At 31.7% G+C, this 18,518-nt stretch overlaps 4 protein-coding genes across 14 annotated transcripts; 3 read left to right on the top strand and 1 right to left on the bottom strand.

Moving 5' to 3' along the window:
• The first annotated feature begins 541 nt into the window (after positions 1-541).
• LOC126671482 (F-box/FBD/LRR-repeat protein At1g13570-like) lies at positions 542-5,192 on the top strand. Of its 9 annotated transcripts, none has more exons than XM_056105281.1 (6): positions 542-643; positions 942-1,446; positions 1,561-2,382; positions 2,496-2,654; positions 2,740-3,037; positions 3,432-3,806. In XM_056105281.1, the coding sequence occupies exons 3-6, from the start codon at positions 2,065-2,067 to the stop codon at positions 3,455-3,457; spliced, it is 801 nt and encodes a 266-aa protein (XP_055961256.1). In that variant the 5' UTR covers positions 542-643; positions 942-1,446; positions 1,561-2,064; the 3' UTR covers positions 3,458-3,806. The 9 variants fall into 9 exon arrangements, 8 of the variants coding, with proteins under 8 accessions (XP_055961256.1, XP_055961262.1, XP_055961260.1 ...); XR_008790473.1 differs by lacking the exon at positions 542-643 and adding an exon at positions 4,967-5,192 and having other exon boundaries at positions 657-1,446; positions 3,432-3,513; XM_056105287.1 differs by lacking the exon at positions 542-643 and adding an exon at positions 4,967-5,192 and having other exon boundaries at positions 657-1,446; positions 3,479-3,513.
• A 1,065-nt stretch (positions 5,193-6,257) lies between these two features.
• LOC126671484 (F-box/FBD/LRR-repeat protein At1g13570-like) lies at positions 6,258-8,334 on the top strand. Its single transcript, XM_050365254.1, has 5 exons — positions 6,258-6,344; positions 6,480-6,559; positions 6,685-7,515; positions 7,625-7,777; positions 7,865-8,334. Exons 2-5 carry the CDS (start codon positions 6,557-6,559, stop codon positions 8,168-8,170), a joined length of 1,293 nt encoding a protein of 430 aa, XP_050221211.1. The 5' UTR covers positions 6,258-6,344; positions 6,480-6,556; the 3' UTR covers positions 8,171-8,334.
• A 1,429-nt stretch (positions 8,335-9,763) lies between these two features.
• LOC126671485 (F-box/FBD/LRR-repeat protein At1g13570-like) lies at positions 9,764-12,567 on the top strand. Of its 3 annotated transcripts, none has more exons than XM_050365257.2 (4): positions 9,764-10,947; positions 11,074-11,232; positions 11,350-11,657; positions 11,883-12,567. In XM_050365257.2, exons 1-3 carry the CDS (start codon positions 10,123-10,125, stop codon positions 11,641-11,643), a joined length of 1,278 nt encoding a protein of 425 aa, XP_050221214.1. In that variant the 5' UTR covers positions 9,764-10,122; the 3' UTR covers positions 11,644-11,657; positions 11,883-12,567. The 3 variants fall into 3 exon arrangements, with proteins under 3 accessions (XP_050221214.1, XP_050221213.1, XP_050221212.1); XM_050365256.2 differs by having other exon boundaries at positions 11,877-12,567; XM_050365255.2 differs by lacking the exon at positions 11,883-12,567 and having other exon boundaries at positions 9,766-10,947; positions 11,350-11,804.
• LOC126671479 (protein NSP-INTERACTING KINASE 2-like) lies at positions 11,907-15,880 on the bottom strand. Its single transcript, XM_050365247.2, has 11 exons — positions 15,376-15,880; positions 15,156-15,285; positions 14,956-15,027; positions 14,641-14,784; positions 14,482-14,553; positions 14,343-14,402; positions 14,155-14,246; positions 13,736-13,885; positions 13,188-13,532; positions 12,719-13,098; positions 11,907-12,435 (listed from the first exon to the last, which is right to left on the bottom strand). Exons 1-11 carry the CDS (start codon positions 15,488-15,490, stop codon positions 12,115-12,117), a joined length of 1,881 nt encoding a protein of 626 aa, XP_050221204.1. The 5' UTR covers positions 15,491-15,880; the 3' UTR covers positions 11,907-12,114.
• Positions 15,881-18,518: the final 2,638 nt, after the last annotated feature.

The following is an 18,518-nucleotide window of genomic DNA, read 5'->3' as shown; positions in this document are numbered from 1 at the left end:
TATGATAAAATTACATATTAGTCTCTCAAATATGTTTAAAAAAAATTATTATTTCCATTATTAGGATCATTGACATAAATGGTACCAAACATTTGGATCTTGTATCAAAATGGTACAACACCTTTAATATGTATCTTCTTAGTACCCAATTTTCTATTATTTGTTTCAGATTGTTTTTTTTTTACAAACTCATGCCATATTTAACGACGTGGCGACTGGATCAATATGTTTTTATTTATTTTTACCTCATCAGATGTCATATCACATGACACATACCATAATTTGGTGGTTCATCCCTTCTTTTTCGCTTCTCCCAGCCATTAAAAATAGCCGGAATTTGTAAAAAGGACCAATATGAAATAAATAATAAAAAGTTGGGTACCAAAAAAATACAAATTAAAAGTTTAGTACCATTTTGATACAAGGTCCAAAAATTTGGTACCATTTATGTCAATAACCCCCATAATCATATCATGCCTCCCTTCTCTAAAACGACATAGCGTTTATGAAGAAAAAAATGATGACAAGGCGTTTCTAGCTGAAATCATTGTTCTATTGTCGGTCATCACTACCAAAAGAATCAAAGCAGAATTGGCTTTTCTCCAAAACTTTGAATTATCTGCTCATCTACAGGCGTATAACCGTAAATTTTTCTAATAGTTTATCATCTATTATTCAAAAGTTTCATTTTTGTTAATGTTGAATTGGGTACTCATCAGTTTGCAAGAATAGATATATTTACCAATGGATTAGAATTTGGAGAAATTAGGGTTAGAATTTGATAATTTTACTATCAATTTGGAGAATTTAGGGTTAGAATTTGATAATAATATTTTGATGTCTGCTTTACTAAACTAGATTTTTATTTTATTTTTTATACTTCAAGTTGAGATATTACAGAGATTGAAGCTTTCTTTTATGCGTTTTTGTGTTCGGTTCAGTTTTCGTGTCAGATATATCTAAAAGCAAGCCTCATTGTATCAGAGTATTCCTTAAACCAACATCAGGAAGTCAGGTTTAATATCAAACGTTTCTGCTGGCCGGATGTTTCGTTCAACGGATTTCAACTTCTTATCGGAGAGGTTCATATTACAAAACTTCAAAAATTTACTGACCTCGGCATTATAAAAGATTTCAATTCATATATTTCAGAAATGCTCTGGTTTCTGAAGTAGTTTAATTAATGATCAGGTTCCTTGCAGTAGAAGCAATGACTAAAACGTATTCAGATTCGAAGCATTAGACCCTATTAAATTCTTTCTTTGTCTTTCATTAATTTCAGCTTTTCAACTTCTCAGCTCACTACATTCCATTACTCAGACTGCTCTATATAATGATCAGAAGTTTGTTAAGCCAGCACAACAAGAAAGAAAAAAAGTTAAGAGGCAAAGGAAGGGGAAACGGAAATTATGGTATTCATTCTTAAATGGAAAACTATGGTTATTCGTAAGCTGTTCTTCCTTTTTTATTTTTTAGAGTTTGGGTTTTGGATAGTTAGATCCTTATAATCTGGTTGGAATAATGAGTTTTATGTTTGTATTTGATTTTTTTGATTTTCAGGATCAGAACATCTCAAGATCTTATAAAATCAGTAACTTGCTGAGTGACATCATTGACAATATTTTGATTTGTCTGCCAATTCATTAAGCAGTGAAGACTTGTATCTTCTCCAAGAATTGGAGGTCTAAGTGGAGATACCTTTCGAAATTGGTATTTGACAATACTTTTTATCAGAAATCAGTATTAACTTCTACTGCACAGCCTAATATTGCAAAACTCTTTTTTAATATCTATAAAGTTATAATACTTCACCATGGACCCATATTGAATTTTACTTTTCATGTTCCAATTTTCATACCGTATCCTGAGATTTACCAATTGATTCATTACCTAAGCGAGAAAGATGTTCAAGAAATTAGCTTTGATATTAAAGGAGGTCTTCTTGAATACTATAGATTGCCATCATTTCTGTTCTCATGTGTGACATTAAGACACTTGACCTTGTCCTCTTGTTCTTTCACAGTTCCATCGGCATTTCAAGGATTTGTTAACCTGATTTCTCTTATGTTTCAGTGGGTTCGTTTTGATACCAATGTATTTAGTTTCATCTCCAAATGCTCATCACTTGAAAAACTTTCTATAAAAAGCTGTTCCAATATTGGTAACCTTGATATTGACATTCCTTCCCTTGAGTTCTTTCACTTCTATGGCTCTTTTGAGGCTATTTGTTTTAGTAAAGCTAGTCAGAATCTTTCAACGGTTATAATTGATAATGCCGCAACTGATGTAAATATTTCGGTACTCGAAAGCTCTGAACCGATCAATCTTTTCCAATGTCTACGTAATGTTGAGCACTTGCGTCTCGGATCTCACTTTGTGGATGTAAGCCTTTTTTTTGTTTTTTTTGTTTGTAGGAGATTTTCCAACTTTGTAGTGTTGGTTATATAGCTGGCAAATTCTAATTTCTAATTTCGTAATCATGCATTTTCTTACAGTATCTGGTTGAAGGAACAATGCCAAGAAAACTTTCAGCAACTCTTGGCTGGCTTAGAGTTCTTGAATTACCTGAAATACGTTTTGGGTGGGCGGACGAGGTCTCTCTTGTTCTTTGCTTGGTTGTGAGCTCTCCTAACTTGCAGAAGCTTGAGATTGGGGTAATTTTCTATTTGTTAACTTGCTTTGCACGTTATATTTCACATTTGCCATCAAAACTAACATTCAAAGTTTTTTTTCTCTTAGTCTGTTCCAACTACGTATGAAATACAGTCTCTTGCTCCTGAAATTTTGAAAGTACAAGACCTTTTGGATAATGCGCTGAAAAAGCTTCGAGTGGTGAGCATGAAGCTTGCAGACACGGAAGTAGTAAAAGCTGAATTGGAATTTATTAAGTTTCTATTGGCTGAATCAGTTGTACTTGAAAAGATGTTTATACAGCCTGCCGAAGGAGCAGTTGCACTTAAGATTTTGAAAGAGGTTCTTCGATTTCAACGTTCATCAACAAAGGCAGAAATTGTATACCTAGATCCTGATGATGAAGGTGAATGCTGATTCTGATAGTATTAAAACTTTTATGCTTGAAAATTGAGTCATTTTTTCTTGTCTTATGTCAGTTTTAGCTCGTATTTTGTAACCTTTTGTGAGGTAGGGTGGATTTAATCAGTCATCTATATGTTGATCAATTCAAGATTGTAGCAATTAATAGCAGTTCAAAAACAAGAATGTTCAGAGTACTGAAATTGAACTCATCTTGCATGAGTAGATCATGTGTTACAATCCTAAGGTTTATTCATGGGAATTGGTGTTTAAAATTAATGAGAAAGTTAATGTATTTTTATTCTTTTAAGATTTAATATCAATTAGTCCCGTAAATTTGCATCCTTTTAATATGCATAGTGTTTAGTGTATGATAGTGATTGCTAATGCTTGTGTAGTTTTGTGTGTATGGGATCTTTTATAAGGAATTTTGATCTATATGTAGAATGAAACCAGGCAGCAATAATTCATGCTTCACAGGTACGTACAGTCGAGCAAATAATATATCAGCAAAATGCATTTTCGGATCCCTATTCGTTTTTCGGATTGAATTCCTCCACTTTGATTTGTTAAGATTGAGTATTTAATTTACACTTTTAATTATATATTAGGTCCATGTGTTGTGGAAATGAAGTGCGTATACTTCACGTGTCGTAACTGCAATTGAATAACTTTTTTATTCATTTTTTAAAATTATTTTTTTAGAATTACATTCTTATATTCACTTTTGTTGAAAGTAAAATTTTTAATGGGTTTTTTCACGAGATGGAGATTTGAGTGGAGATATCTTCCCAAATTGGAGTTTTAAAAAATATGTACTTATACATTTATGGTCTTTTTTTAGCATGAAGCACCTTCATTTCATGCTAATCAAAACGACAACATTGTTTTTTTAATTTCGTTCACATATATATACAAAATAAATAGTTAGAATATTATTTAAATATGCCAGTGAGGCCTAGCCCAAGTGGCTAAGGCGCTCCAGTGCATTCCTGAGATCCCGGTTTCGAGTCTCAGTAGGGCCAGTGTTTAAGGCCGAATTAAAATGGAAGTTTAACTACTAACCACTAACTACTAACGTAACTAGATTCTACCACAGTCAAAAAAAAAAAGAATATTATTTAAATATAATTTTGTTTATTAAGGACTAAGTGAAACGAAAGCTAATAATAGGCCAAATGTTTGAAGAAAATCTCACAAAAGTCCAAACTTTTCAATTTTATCCAGTTTATCCTGAAAACGATGAATTTTATTTCAATTATATTCAACTAAGCGATTTTATTGATGTGGCGCCTACGTGGCGCTGATGTAGCATGTCACACATAAGTAAAATCGCATAGTTGGACATAATTGAAACGAAATCCTGCGTTTCAAGACAAAATTGGATAAAATTAAAAGATTGTACTTTTATGAAACTTTCATGAAAGGTTTGACCTTAATAATATAAATACGTTATGACGAAATTAGGCTTATTCAATTAAATACAAACTTGATTTGAGGGGTATATTTTTAGAAAAAAAATTAAGGAAAAAAAAGTGGACTCGGGATTGAAACAAGACAATTTGGACAAAATAAAATATGTTGCTCTAACCCTAGCAATTTATGCTCGGAAAATAGTCCCACCCAAAATTTATACTTAAGGTAAATTCTAAATAGATTCTACAAAAGTTAGAAAAGTTATTATAATTTAATCAAACACTTCCCCTTAAACGTGAATCGAACTCCATTTTGCACCGAAGATTTGCCTTTTCTCTACCTCTGAATTAGAAATTCATCTCAAGGTATAACCATAACTCTTCTGATATTCATAATCTAATATATGATATTTTTATTGGTTTTTAATTTGTTTTTGATACATATAATTGGTTTTTTGACTCTACCCTGATGTTGAATTTCACCAAATATGATATTTACTAATTCCCTGTTTTGACAGAACTGCCCAATTTAATTCAAAGTTTGTCAAACAGAAATAGTAGACTATGGTAAGCTATTATCAGGATAAGCATCCGGCTGAAAAAATTGAGAGCAGCTCGAAATCGGATAGAATCAGCGACTTGCCGAGTAATATTATAGATAATATTCTAATTTGTCTTCCGATTCATGAGGCAGTCAAGACTAGTATTTTGTCCAAGAATTGGAGGTTCAGCTGGAGATATCTTTCCAATAAAAAGTTTAATTATTTAGTTTGTCAAAACAGGGAATTAGTAAATATTCACATTTTAAGGGAATTAGTAAATATTCACATTTTAAGGGAATTAGTAATTATTTAGTTTAATTATTTTATTTTTCAACTTTATATTATTTTCAAATATATATTTGAAGGTCATACCTTTTTTTTTTATTTTAAAATATCTTTTTTCACTTTTTATTAAATTATGCTCTTTTTTATAGATTTTTTTTTGGAGATTTTTTCTAGCATTTTTTTAGTACAACTATGGTGTTTTTATAGTGTATTTTTGGTGTTTTTTTAATGTATCGGTGATGTATATAGACTGTATCTATAGTGTTTTTATATTCTTTTTATGATTATAAAAAAGATAAATTACTAAAAACCCCTGTGTTTTAGTAGAATACACTAACTCATCACTTGATTTTTGTAAATCCACTATGATACCTCTCATGTTTAGATATATTATACTATTATACTCATCTTGTAACTTTTCTATTAGTCAACTCGGTCAAAGGAATAGATTCGACCCTTAAAATGTGAATATTAGCTAACTATATAGATGTTGAAAATATTAGTTTTTTTGACAAGGATCATTAATTAATTAAATTGATATATGTAAATCATTAAAATGTGATAATTTATCTAATATATTCATATTCAATAAGATTTATAAACAGTCACATTTTAATTATTTAGTTTTTGAAATATTATTCATTTTTTAGAAATAAATTTTATTAAAATGTTACATCATATTTTAATTATTTTTATTAAATTTATTGTTATTTTAGAAAAATAAATAATTAATTAATTTTAATTTTTGTTGACAATTTCGGATGAAACTGTATAAAAAATAAGTTTAAGAGTTAAATCTAACCCTTTAACTGAGTTGACTAATGGAAAAGTTACCCGATGGGTGTGATAGTATGATATATCTAAACATTAGGGGTGTTATAGTGGATTTACAAAAATCAAGGGGTGAGTTAGCATATTACACTAAAAGTCAGGGGGGTTTGTTTAATTTTACCCTTAAAAAATCAAATTCTTCTATTATGTTCATCACTACTAAAAATAAAATCAAACACTCTCACTAAAAGGTGACCGGAACACCATTTCTATCATCGAATTATAGATTCATCTACAGGTATAATCATTACACTTCTAATATTCATCATCTCTTTTATATTTTGGTTCTTTACTTAACCCAGATGTTAAATTTCACCGAGTATGATTTTTTTTTTTGTTTACTTAACTTGGGTATTTATGGTTTTGCAAGCAGAGCTTTATTTACGAATGGCTGATTTTGGCTCTTAACTGCGCAATTTAATTCAAGTTTTTTAAACAGAAAGAAAAACTATGGTAAGCTATTCATTCTTTTTTAATTTGTTAGATTTTAGGGTTTAGGATTTTGGATATTCAGATATTTATAATCTGCTAAGCTTAGTTTATTATGTACATATCCGTTATTAAATTTTAATTTTCAGGATAACCAGCCCGCTAAAAGGATTGAAAACAGCTCAAAATCGGATAGAATCAGCGACTTGCCGAGTAACATCATAGATAATATTCTAGTTTGTCTGCCCATTCATGAAGCAGTGAAGACTAGTATCTTGTCCAAGAATTGGAGGTGCAAGTGGAGATATATTCCCAAATTGGTATTTGATGATACATTTTATGAAATGTCGGTATGGCCTTCTGTCGAAGAACCTAACATTGCTAAACTCTTTCTTAATGTCTTAAGAGTTCTATTACTTCACCATGGATCCATCTTCAATTTTACTTTTAATATTCCGTTGTTAGAGAACTCTTCTGAGATTGACATAGTGATGCTTTACCTGACCAAGAAAGGTGTTCATGAAATTGTCTTTGATTTTGGAGAAGATGGTTATGAAATTCATAGATTGCCATCAACTCTGTTCTCATGTGTGACATTGAGGAGCTTGACCTTGTCGTCGTGTATTTTCACCGTTCCGTTGGCATTTCAAGGATTTGTTAAGTTGATTTCTCTTAAGTTTGAGTATGTTCGTTTTGAAACCAATGTAATTGAAACTTTCATCTCCAAATGCCCATCACTTGAAACACTTTCTATAAAACACTGTTACAATGTTGGTAACCTCGATATTGACATTCCTTATCTGAAGTTCTTTCAGTTTGCTGGTTCTTTTAAGGCTATTTGTTTTAGAAAAACTAGTCCGCATCTTTCAACAGTTGTATTTGATGAAGATTTTGACGGACCCTATCCCTCTGAACCAACCAAGCTTTTCGAATGTCTGTCTGTTGTCGAGCACTTGCGCCTCGGATGTATCGCTTTGGATGTAAGCTAGTTTCTTTTGTTTACTTTTTATGCAGATTTGCTAAGTTTGTAATGTTGATTTAGTTGGCAAATTCTTCTTTCTTATTTTGCATTCTTGCATTTTCTTCTAGTACCTTTTTTATGGAAGAAAGCCGATGAAACTTTCTCTTGGTTGTCTTAGAGTTCTTGAACTGCCTGAAATACGTTTTTGGTGTGCGAGAAATATCTTTGCTGTTCTTTGCTTGATCGTGAACTCTCCCAACTTAGAGAAGCTGGAGATGGGGGTATTTTCCTATTTGCTCACTTTCTCTGTACTGTTGTGTTTCATATTTTTTTCTTAACTAATGTTTGATGTGTTTTTTTTTTGTTAGTCTCTTGGAGCTAGTGAAGATATAGATCCTCTTGCTCCAGAACTTTTAAAAGTACAAGACCTCTTACACAATGCACTGAAAAAACTTCGAGTGGTGAAGATGAATTTTGCAGAATCACGAGTAGAACAATTAAAACCTGAACTTGATTTTATTAAGTTTCTATTGGCTGAATCAGTAGTACTTGAAAAGATGTATATGCAGCCTGATGAAGCAAGAGTTCGTGGGGATGGACAGAAGATTTTGAAAGAGGTACTTCGATTTCAATGTTCATCAAAGAAAGCCAAAATTGTAGTACTTAAATCCTGATGATGGTGAAGTTAGTAGTGAGTGATGATGGTGATGGTAGGAATTAGGATGTTGATTATGAAAATGTTGTGTTAGAAATTTATCTATTAAGTAGTGACTGCCATTTTTGAATTTATAAATTGTCAGTTCTTATTTCGGTTTAAGGATATCGTTTTGATTTGGCAGCTCTATTTGTATAGTTTCATTGCATATTTTTGGTTTCTAATTCATCGATTGCTAATTTCAAAGGCTTAATTGCGTAAAAAATCACAAACTTTAGCGTGTTTTGCAAATTTAACATAAACTTTCAATTTTGGCAAATTAATACACAAACTTTTGATTTTTGGCAATTTTAGCACCGATGAATTTTTGGTGAAAAAAATGCTGATGTGTACACCGGAATAACCACTATTCCGGCGTCCACATCAGCAATTTTCTCTATTTTTTTGAAGGAAAATTGATCGGTGCTAAAATTGCAAAAAATCAAAAGTTTGTGTATTAATTTGCTAAAATTGAAAGGTTATGTTAAACTTGCAAAACACGCTAAAGTTTATGATTTTTTACGCCATTAAGCCAATTTCAAATGATCTTTAAAGAATTATATAAGGTTCCGTTAATTTGATAGGCCGACTTCTTTTAGCATATTTTTTCTGAATAATATGTTGCTGAATTCTAGATAGCTTATGTCTATTTTCAGCATGATTTGATTTTTAATCCTTATTAGGGTTTTTGAGATTTCTTTTAATATTTCTGGGATGAGTATTATATTAAAGAATCAATAATTTTTTAAAATATTACATTTTAGTATTAATAAATTTTTAAATTAATTCAAACAAATAAATTTTACTGTAATCTTAGATTCTTTTATATAGGTTATACAATAGACCCTCTAATAACTAACATGGCGGATTAAAAAAATTATTAGTTAAAAATTACTCCCTCCGTCCTATTTAGGAAGTCCCATTGTCCATTTTTTTGTGTTCTGCTTAATAAGTCACATTGTACCTTTTTAGCTTAAATTTTCTTTTTTACTCCTTATTTTATCTTAATAATTAAATACACTTGCAAGATAATTAATGACATGTATAATTCCAAAACACAATTAATAAGGGTAAAACAAAAAAAATACTATGTTTTTTTTCTTCTTAATATGTATGAAAAACAACAATTGAACTTTCTAAATGGAACGGAAGGAGTATTAATTTATTGAATACACGTAAATATAATATCGAAATTAGTTCTATGAAATTTTATTAACTTTTAAAATTATTAATTTATTAAATATTAATTATTAGAGGATTTATTGTAGATATTGTATCATAATGAGTACTATTATTTTCAATTATATAGTGTTAAAGAGGTCAAATTGGAAGTTAACATGTCAAATGAGTAAAAATTATAAATACAGGCGTCAAAATGTACGGGTCTTGCACGCCATTTTTTGTCTGTAACCAAATGCTTATCCCACATGGATAAGAAGAGATTAAATAATTATAAAAATGACAGTTTCAGAGGTTAAATAATTAAAATTTATAAATTGAGGTGTTAATAAAGTTAAACTGAAAGATGAAAGGTCAGATGGATAAAAGAATATAAATTTAAGAATCAAACCATATATTAAGCCCGCATTTCTCTTCCAAGTTTTCGTGCAATAATACAATTTACGACACGACGTTTGTTGCCGAAACCATCTCTTCTATTATCGGTCATCACTACCAAATCAAATCAATCTCCTCTAGTACAGATTCAGCTTCCTCTACCTCTGAATTATCAGTTCATCCATAGGTATAACCATAATTCTTCTAATTTTTCATCATCTATTCTTCAAATCTTTCAATTTTAATTTAATTTTCTTTCATTACTGTTATGCATTGATCCATCAAAATTTCACAAATTCTGTTCATTTATTGCTTACTTAGTGATAATTAACAATTGGGTACTCACCATTTTGCAATTAGAGCTTGATTTTACAAATGGGTGATCATAATCATAATCTTGAGGCTCCAGATTTTATTACTGATTTACCCTCAAGTATTACAGAAAGTATTCTGACAAGATTACCTATTAGAGATGCTGTAAGAACTAGCTTACTCTCCACCAAATGGAGATATAGATGGAACACTCTTAGCCACCTTGTTTTTGATGATAAATGTGCTGCAATGTATAGTGATAAGTGTGTTATTGAGGTTAGGCTGCTTAAATTTATCACTAGCGCTTTGTTTCTTCATCAAGGGCCCATTCATAAGTTCCAGTTATCCACTTCCTATTTGCAGTGTTGTCCTGATATTGATCAGTGGTTACTTTTTCTGTCGCGTCGCGGGATTAAAGAGTTGGTTCTTGAATTAGGCGAGGGAGAGTGGTTTAGGGTGCCTTCTTGTCTTTTTAATTGCGGGAAATTGACGCGTTTGGAGTTGACGCGTTGCGAGTTTGATCCGCCTCCTAGTTTTAAGGGTTTCTTGTGTTTGAAGAGTCTTAATCTTTATCAAGTTTTGGTTGCTCCTGAGGCGATTGAGAGTCTTATCGCCGGCTGCCCTCTTCTTGAGAGTCTCTCGTTGTCGTATTTTGATAGTTTGGTTCTTAATATAAGGGCTCCGAATTTGAAGTACTTGTGTTTGGAGGGTGAGTTCAAGGATATTTTTCTTGAAAATACGCCGCTTCTTGTTGCTATGTCGATTGCTATGTATATGACTGATGATGTTGCTGAACATTTTGAGCAAATTTCGAGTTGTAATTTTATCAAGTTTCTTGGTGGGGTGCCTCGTCTCGAGAGGCTTATTGGGCATATCTACTTCACAAAGGTAATAATATGTTTTGGTATTTGGTTCATGAAGTTGATGTAGCTGTCTTTGTCCATAGGTTTTCGTTAATGAATTAGGGATATCATAATTCTGATGTTTTTGCCTGTTCTCCTTTGTGGTTTAAAGTTTTTGAGTATAGGTGATTATCCAGGAAGATATTCAATTACTTACAGCTGCCTGAAAGTAATAGAACTATATCAAGTTAGTTTTGAAGATATGAAAGAGATACATATTGTTCTTCGCCTGATCACAAACTCTCCTAATCTGAAGGAACTTCGAATTTCGGTAAGTTATTCCGCTCACTTTAATGTTTTCTTTGTGAATTTTGGTGAGACCAGTAGCTTATGTGATCTTTATCATGAAGATTGATAGATATTGTTTTATCTTCCTTTGATCATGCAGGGTTCGTCAAACACTCTAGCTGCCGTAGAAGCGCCTGATTTGGATTTTTGGTTAAAAGAGTGCCCTAAAAACTGCACTTTCGAGAAGCTCAAAGGAGTAAAGATGACGGATATGTCGGGTGTGCCACATGAGATGGAATTTATCAAATTCTTGCTTGCGAATTCACCTGTGCTCGAGACGTTGAGCATCACTCCTTGCGTATATGTCATGGATGGAAGAGTTAATATGCTGGTTGAGCTGTTGAAGTTCCGCAGAGCGTCTGCTCTAGCTGAAATTCTGTTCATCCAAGATTAAGCTTATTATTCCTTGTAAACTTTCTGCTCCCTCTGTTGTATTTTGTTTTTATATCAGTGTAGGCTTCCGGTTGCTGATATTTTCTGTCAGATTTTATTGAAATTAAATGGATATGAATTATGCTGATAATATTGTGATAATTTATTTGTTTTCTTTTTCAATATTTTTCTTTTTCTTTGTAATATTTTTCGAATTTCTGATTAGCTTGTTCATATATCTCTGTTGCTGTAAAGTTTCAGTTTAGGCGGCATGAAGATGCAGGATTGGTCTCAGTTACTATGAAAATTTTATTGAAGGGATAATTTATATTGTTACAAGAAAATAGAAGAAAAATTCTTCACTCAACAATTAAAAAGACGAGTAACGCTCAACTATATGTCGTTCAGATCTGATTTCTGTACAATCAGGATTTTTTGACAGAGCTTTGAAGCTCCACTATGGTTGGTAATATACATGTCTTTGAGAATCATGTCATCTGGGTCCTGAGAGCTCCATTGCTTGAACAAGTAAAGAAGAGTCATCTGTGAGATCAGAATATCGCTCCGAAGATGAGAACTCATTGGCTCTTGATCTTGTTGCTTCTGCTCTCTGAGATGCTTCCCATTTCTCCGCCAATCCGTCTCCTTCAAGCATCCGAACAACTTCTGACATTTTTGGTCTGTGCCCCGGAATGAATTGAGTGCAGAGTAGAGCTACCCGAACCATTTCTTCCAACTCGATTACATCGTAAGCGTTTTTTAGATCTTTGTCAACTAACAGCTCAAGTTTTTTTTCCTGATGAATCTTCTTAACCTGCAAATAGGGTACTGAAATTTAGTTGTTGCAATTGGGGGTGTACAAAAACCGAATAACCGAACTGAACTGCCTAATTCGGTTCTGTTTGGTTTTGGACGTAAAACTAATTCAGTTCAGTTTTAGTACAAATCATAATCAACCGATTGGTTTAATTTGGTTTGAAATTTTTTGTATCCTTATAAATTCAGGTCGGTATGTTTCATATTCGAACCGAATGCATGCACTCTTAGTTTAAGTGCAGTCGGTTGCTCCGTGACTGAAACATCCACAGTTAGCTTACCCAATCAAGCATGGCCCCTTTCTGATTTGCTGATTTGCCAAACTCAAGAGCTCTTAATCCAGATATCAACTCAAGCAGAAGGATTCCGAAACCAAAAACATCAGTTTTCTCCGACGATTGACCTGTTGAGAGATACTCAGGAGCTATGTGTCCTACAGTACCTCTCACTGCTGTAGTAACATGCGAATCCCTGTGATCTAACAGCTTTGCCAACCCAAAATCTCCGACAACAGCCTCACAGTAGTCATCTAGCAGTATGTTGGCTGCTTTCACATCCCGGTGAATTATCTTTGGATCACATTGCTCATGCAAGTATAATAAACCTCTACCAGCTCCTAAGGCAATTCGTTTCCTCGTGCTCCAGTCGATTGATGGTTTCGCTGCAAGATTAGTGACAGGCGCAATAAGTTTGATTAAAATAGAAATAACAGAACAACCATAGTTGTGTTGATTAGTGATTGTTGTATACCCTTAAGGCGAGAAGCGACACTCCCGTTCGACATGTAAGGGTAAACGAGAAGTCTTTCAGATGCTGTCATGCAAAATCCGTAGAGACGGAGTAGATTGCGGTGTACTGCTAAGCTGATCATCTCTACTTCAGTCTGAAATTGTGTCTCACCTCCAATGGAGCCACTTCCATCTTTGAGCCTTTTAACCGCTACGAGCGATCCGTCCTGTAGATGCCCTTTGTAAACATTTCCAAATCCACCTTTTCCTATCAAGTTTTTACTGCTAAAGTTCTTTGTTGCTATCTGAAGTTCTTTGAACTGAAACTTCTTCAGGTTTCCAAGATTGAGTTCTTCGTGACGTTGTTCTGAATAAAAAACAATTTATTTTATCAGGATGAGCTTTTTATCATGAAAACGGAAACGTTGAAATAGGAAACAGAGAAACAATGTTTTGCAATAATAGGCGATCAATATAAAGTTTCAGTAATGTTTCAGAAACGATACACTAAACATAAACTCGGGGAATTTTCGTGCAACATAAACTAAATTTTCAAGTCAATGTACTAACCATTAACATCAAAGAATATTTGCTGGTTTTGCCTTTGCCTCCACCAAAGTAGAAAACCAAATCCCAGAACCAACACACAGATGCAACCCAAGCTCGAACCGAAGGCCAGCACGATCTTATGACTTTTTCGACTTCCAGAAGGCTCGGAATCTTAATAAACAGTAGAAAACCTTGTCAGAATGAATCCAGAAACATGAACAACAATTATTTGAAATTTGAAACTGTGAAAAAAAAAGGCAACACTTTCTCAAAAGCATGTTGCAGCATAAAAAGGATAAATAATAATGAACTTGAAATAAAGTTTCAAAAAGCAATATTTTTGCAATTGAAAAATAACAAAAGAGGGACATAACAGCTTTTGTCTACATAAAAGATTATTCCAAACTTGCAAGAAATAAAGGGAATTGAATTGTAATTACTTTGTGAATTATTCAAGTTCATAGATTTTGGAGTCTGTATGGTTCCTGAACATTGTTGCTGAGTTCCACATATCAGAGTATTCCCTATAATGCTGTATCAATCCATAAACAATTATTCACAATCTGATCCCGAAAAACGAGTCGGAAAAAGCTGAAACCATTAAATTTAAATTGTAGGATTCACTTACTTGAATGTTTTAGCTCGAAAAACCGGTAGCGGAGCACTTAGATTGTTATATGACAGGTCCCTAGAACAATTAATTAAATTTAATATTTATTAAAGAAGATTAAACATAATATTGAAGGATAAAGTTTAAAGAAAATTACAGAAATGAAAGCTGAGACATGTTAGCCAAAGAAGGAGGAATTGCTCCATAAAGACTGTTATTATTGAGCCTCCTGATTCCAATTCAAAAACAAAATTATCATCAGATTAAATGTAGAAAAATAGAAAAAAAATTGTGGAAAACATAAATTTATACTTACAAATATTGGAGGTTTTTCAGATTGGAAAAAGTATTGGGAATTTGACTGTTGAAGAAGTTATTAGAAAGATCTAATGTTTTTAGCTTTGAAAGCTTCCCAAGCTCATAGGGCAATTGTCCTGAAATATTGTTGTTCTGCAGTAACCTGCAAAACACATTCTCCAATTCAATAACTTGTACATGATTTCATATAGCACGGAAACATAAATACTGAAATAAAAACGCCGAAATGTAAATTAACGAAAAACTTATTTCAAAGTTTTAGAAAGAACTCGATAAGTTTTCGTGCAACGATAAAATGATGTTATATACTCACACAAGCTGAAGATTTGTCAAGTTTCCTATGCTTGGTGACAGAATTCCAGATAAATTTTGGCTAGGAGCTCCTCTGCAACAACATAAGTTTAACATCTTAATCCTCTCAAAAAAAAGTTTAACATCTTAATTTTTTTCAATCAAATAAAGCAATTTCAGTCCAATTGCATGAAAATTGTTTAAAAAATTCTTAATTCTTACAAGCCAGTAACAAGACCATCAAGAGAACAAGTGATCATAGTCCAACTGCATGGATCCACAGCAGTTTCATCCCAGTTTAGAACATTATGAGGATCATGCAATGAATTCTTAATGTTCATCAATGCCACCACTGAAATCCAAGAAAAAAACCAAAAAACAATTAAACAAAAATGTAAAACAAAATTTCCCATTAAAAAGTAACTAAAACTCAATAAATTACCTTCATAATTGACACCTTTAGAAGATAACAATCCATATGAAGAAGTACTTAACAAGAAAAACAAAACAAGAACTGAACAAAATTGAGCATTGATCATTTTCTTAATTATTTCCATTGAAATATCCAAGAAAAGCTACAAAATTAAAGTTTTTTTAATGGTTTAAATGTGATGATCTATGAAATTAAATAATTTGTTGAAAGATTCAAAAAGAAGAGGGCAATCTTGGTTTGAGTTGTGTTAGTTTTTGGATTATGTAATACTAACATAAGAAATAGACAGTACACTGAACTCACTACAACCTCATGCTTTCCTATAATTGCACTCACTCACTTACACAAAACTTATGTCAGAAATTCAAGAACCAAGAAAATAAAATCAGAGTGGGTTTTTGTAGTATGTAAGATTTTTTAAATTTTTTTAAAAAGAGAGAAGTAACATGGCTGCCACTGATTTTGAACAAAGTTATGTATGAAGAAGACATATATAAAAGCTTGTGGCCTCAGAGCCAAATCTTGATAATGCAAAACATGATTGACATGATTTAAATTAAAATTAAAGTTTTAGAAGAAAAATAAAATAAAATAAAAAGTGTTTCAATCATGCATTTGTCTAAAGAAAAGGATTGGTTTGGAAAGAATTCTGTATAAATATTCTATTATTTCTTTATCAAATGTGAAAAAGCAAGTGTGGTGTTATCTGTTAACCACTAATTAATTGTGACATTATATTATATTTATAAATTTATATGCGCCAAGTTTCATTTATATGATATTTTTATGTTTATAATATCTCAAATATATATATAATATATATTTATATATATATATATATATATATATATATATATATATATATATATATATATATATTATATATTTTATGGGAAAAAGTTGGAGTCACTTCTTTACGTCATTCGTGAATTAAATATTGTTCCTTCCGTTTATTTAAAAAGTATTATTGTTTTTTTATATTCCAACTAAAAAATCTCATCGTGTATTTTAGCATTATTATTTTTTATTTTTGTTTTATCACAATAATTAAGCATACTTTATAAAACAGTTAGTATATATTATGCACATTTTTAACACATAATTTTATTTTTATTTTGATAATTATTTTTTAACACATAATTAACAAAGGTAAAAAAGAAAAATAAGTGTTACGTATAAAGCGACTTTTTAAATAGGACGGAAGGAGTATATTTTAAATGTATAAAAAATTAATTTAATTAAATAAAATAAAATATATTATTATTATTATTAATTCAAAAAATTCACTTGAGTGGGTCAAGCAGTTTGATGCTGTCATTTACATAGAGAAAGAAAGAGGACAAGTGTTTGATATTTTCTTTGGTTTTTGGCAAGTTTTTCAGTGGATTATAAGGAATCCAACATTCCCTCTATTTTCTTTAAATTTCTTTTTAGGTCTAAAAATTCCACTCTTTAGTGCTAAATAAAAAATCAAGAAAATGTGAGAATCTCGAGGACTTCTTTTATAAAACTTGTAATTATTGGTAAGTATTTCACATTTGCATTTCTAGTTAATTAAATTCTACTAATACCAACCACTTGGATTATGCTTTATACTGATTCTAATACACTACCAATGTCCCCAATAGTCAGCAAAATGTGGCAATAAACTATAGAAAAGCAAGCAACTTTAAAAAGCAAAAGCTGCATATATATTAGGAGTATTAAAAGTGGGTCCGATCACAAACTCATCATCTTCATTTATTGCCATCTGATGCACAACAGATGGTGGTGATGCTGCTGATAGTGACACTCATCATCTAAAAAAGCAAACACTATGGTACTTGTATATTGTATGCATGTTTAAGTACCAAAATAGAAGATGGGTAATTCCATTGCATACTTATACAATCGGTGTTTTAAAAACTTGAACCGGTTGAACCCGTGTGGCCATCAGTTTAGGAGCGAGCAAAAATACCGACCTAGTGCTAACTTTCGGTGATGGTTCACTTTTGATAAAAAAAAATTATCAGTTTTCGGTTATTATTTCGGTTTGAGATTTGGATTGTCCAAATTAACCGAACCGACCAAATAAATCAAAAATTTACTTTTTTTAATTTTCCTTATATTTTTTTCGGTTTTAATCGAACCGACCGAATTATCGACCTATTTGGTCGGTATGATTTTTTTATTCGGTTTGTTTGGTTTCCGCTAGAATTTCTTATTCAATCGGTTCGGTATTGAGCATTTGGTCGATCGATTAATTAGGTTTGAAAATTTAACTGAACCGACCGAGTGATCGCACTGCCTCAGTTCATAATTAAATAATCTATCTTATAAATATAAAAGAATATTACTAAACTTTGTATATGGATTTTTATAGGTTTAAAAAGAAAAATAAATAAAGTATAATTATATTTCTAAAGGTCGGACGATTTTTGTGGTTTAATCGATTTAAGGATTTATCAATTCGTATAATTTTTTTGATTCAAATTGGTTTATTTTTTTAAGAGGAATTGAAGTGGACTAATTTCTAAATTGTGGTTGAACCGGTAAGTCCAGTCCGGTTCTTCAAAAATAAAATAAAATAATGAAAGCAAAACACTAATTATAGTGTGTGTGTGTTGTACAATACAACATAGGTGCACGTGCAAAACAGAGCCCACGTAGGGCAGTTGACTTAGTATTCAAACCATTTCTTTTAGACCAAATTGATAATTGATCATCATCAATTGGAAGCAAAGCATTTTGTCCAAATGTATGAAATGATAAAGTTTAGAGAGATAAGGGTTTATGAGAACCTGATTCAGACACTAACTTGAAATGCAATTTAGGGTTTGAAAAAGACATTAGCTTCAATTGCATCTAATTTCATGGCTACTAATTGTATTGACAGAGACATTACATTCAACTGTCTCCCTCAACTTCCAAAATTTTGTTCACTGCCTATGTTCACATTTAGGTTTACACAAAATTTAGCACCTACAAAATTTACTTATTTTTTGCCTTTTTGGGTCAATGTTTTAATATTTTTAGCCATTTAAGGGTGAAATTTACTACATTACTTATTCAAGTGAACTTGTTGTGTGTGCATTAATGTGCTATAGACCGCTAGTGTGTGGAGTAGTCTATGTTGTTATACTTAATCTTGGGCCGTACTTGGGTGGTTTTCG

The sequence above is a fragment of the Mercurialis annua genome, linkage group LG3 (genome assembly GCF_937616625.2).
Source record: "Mercurialis annua linkage group LG3, ddMerAnnu1.2, whole genome shotgun sequence".
NCBI lineage: Eukaryota > Viridiplantae > Streptophyta > Magnoliopsida > Malpighiales > Euphorbiaceae > Mercurialis > Mercurialis annua.
Note: the sequence above shows the minus strand (reverse complement) of the source record. Positions and strands in the feature narration are given on the sequence as shown.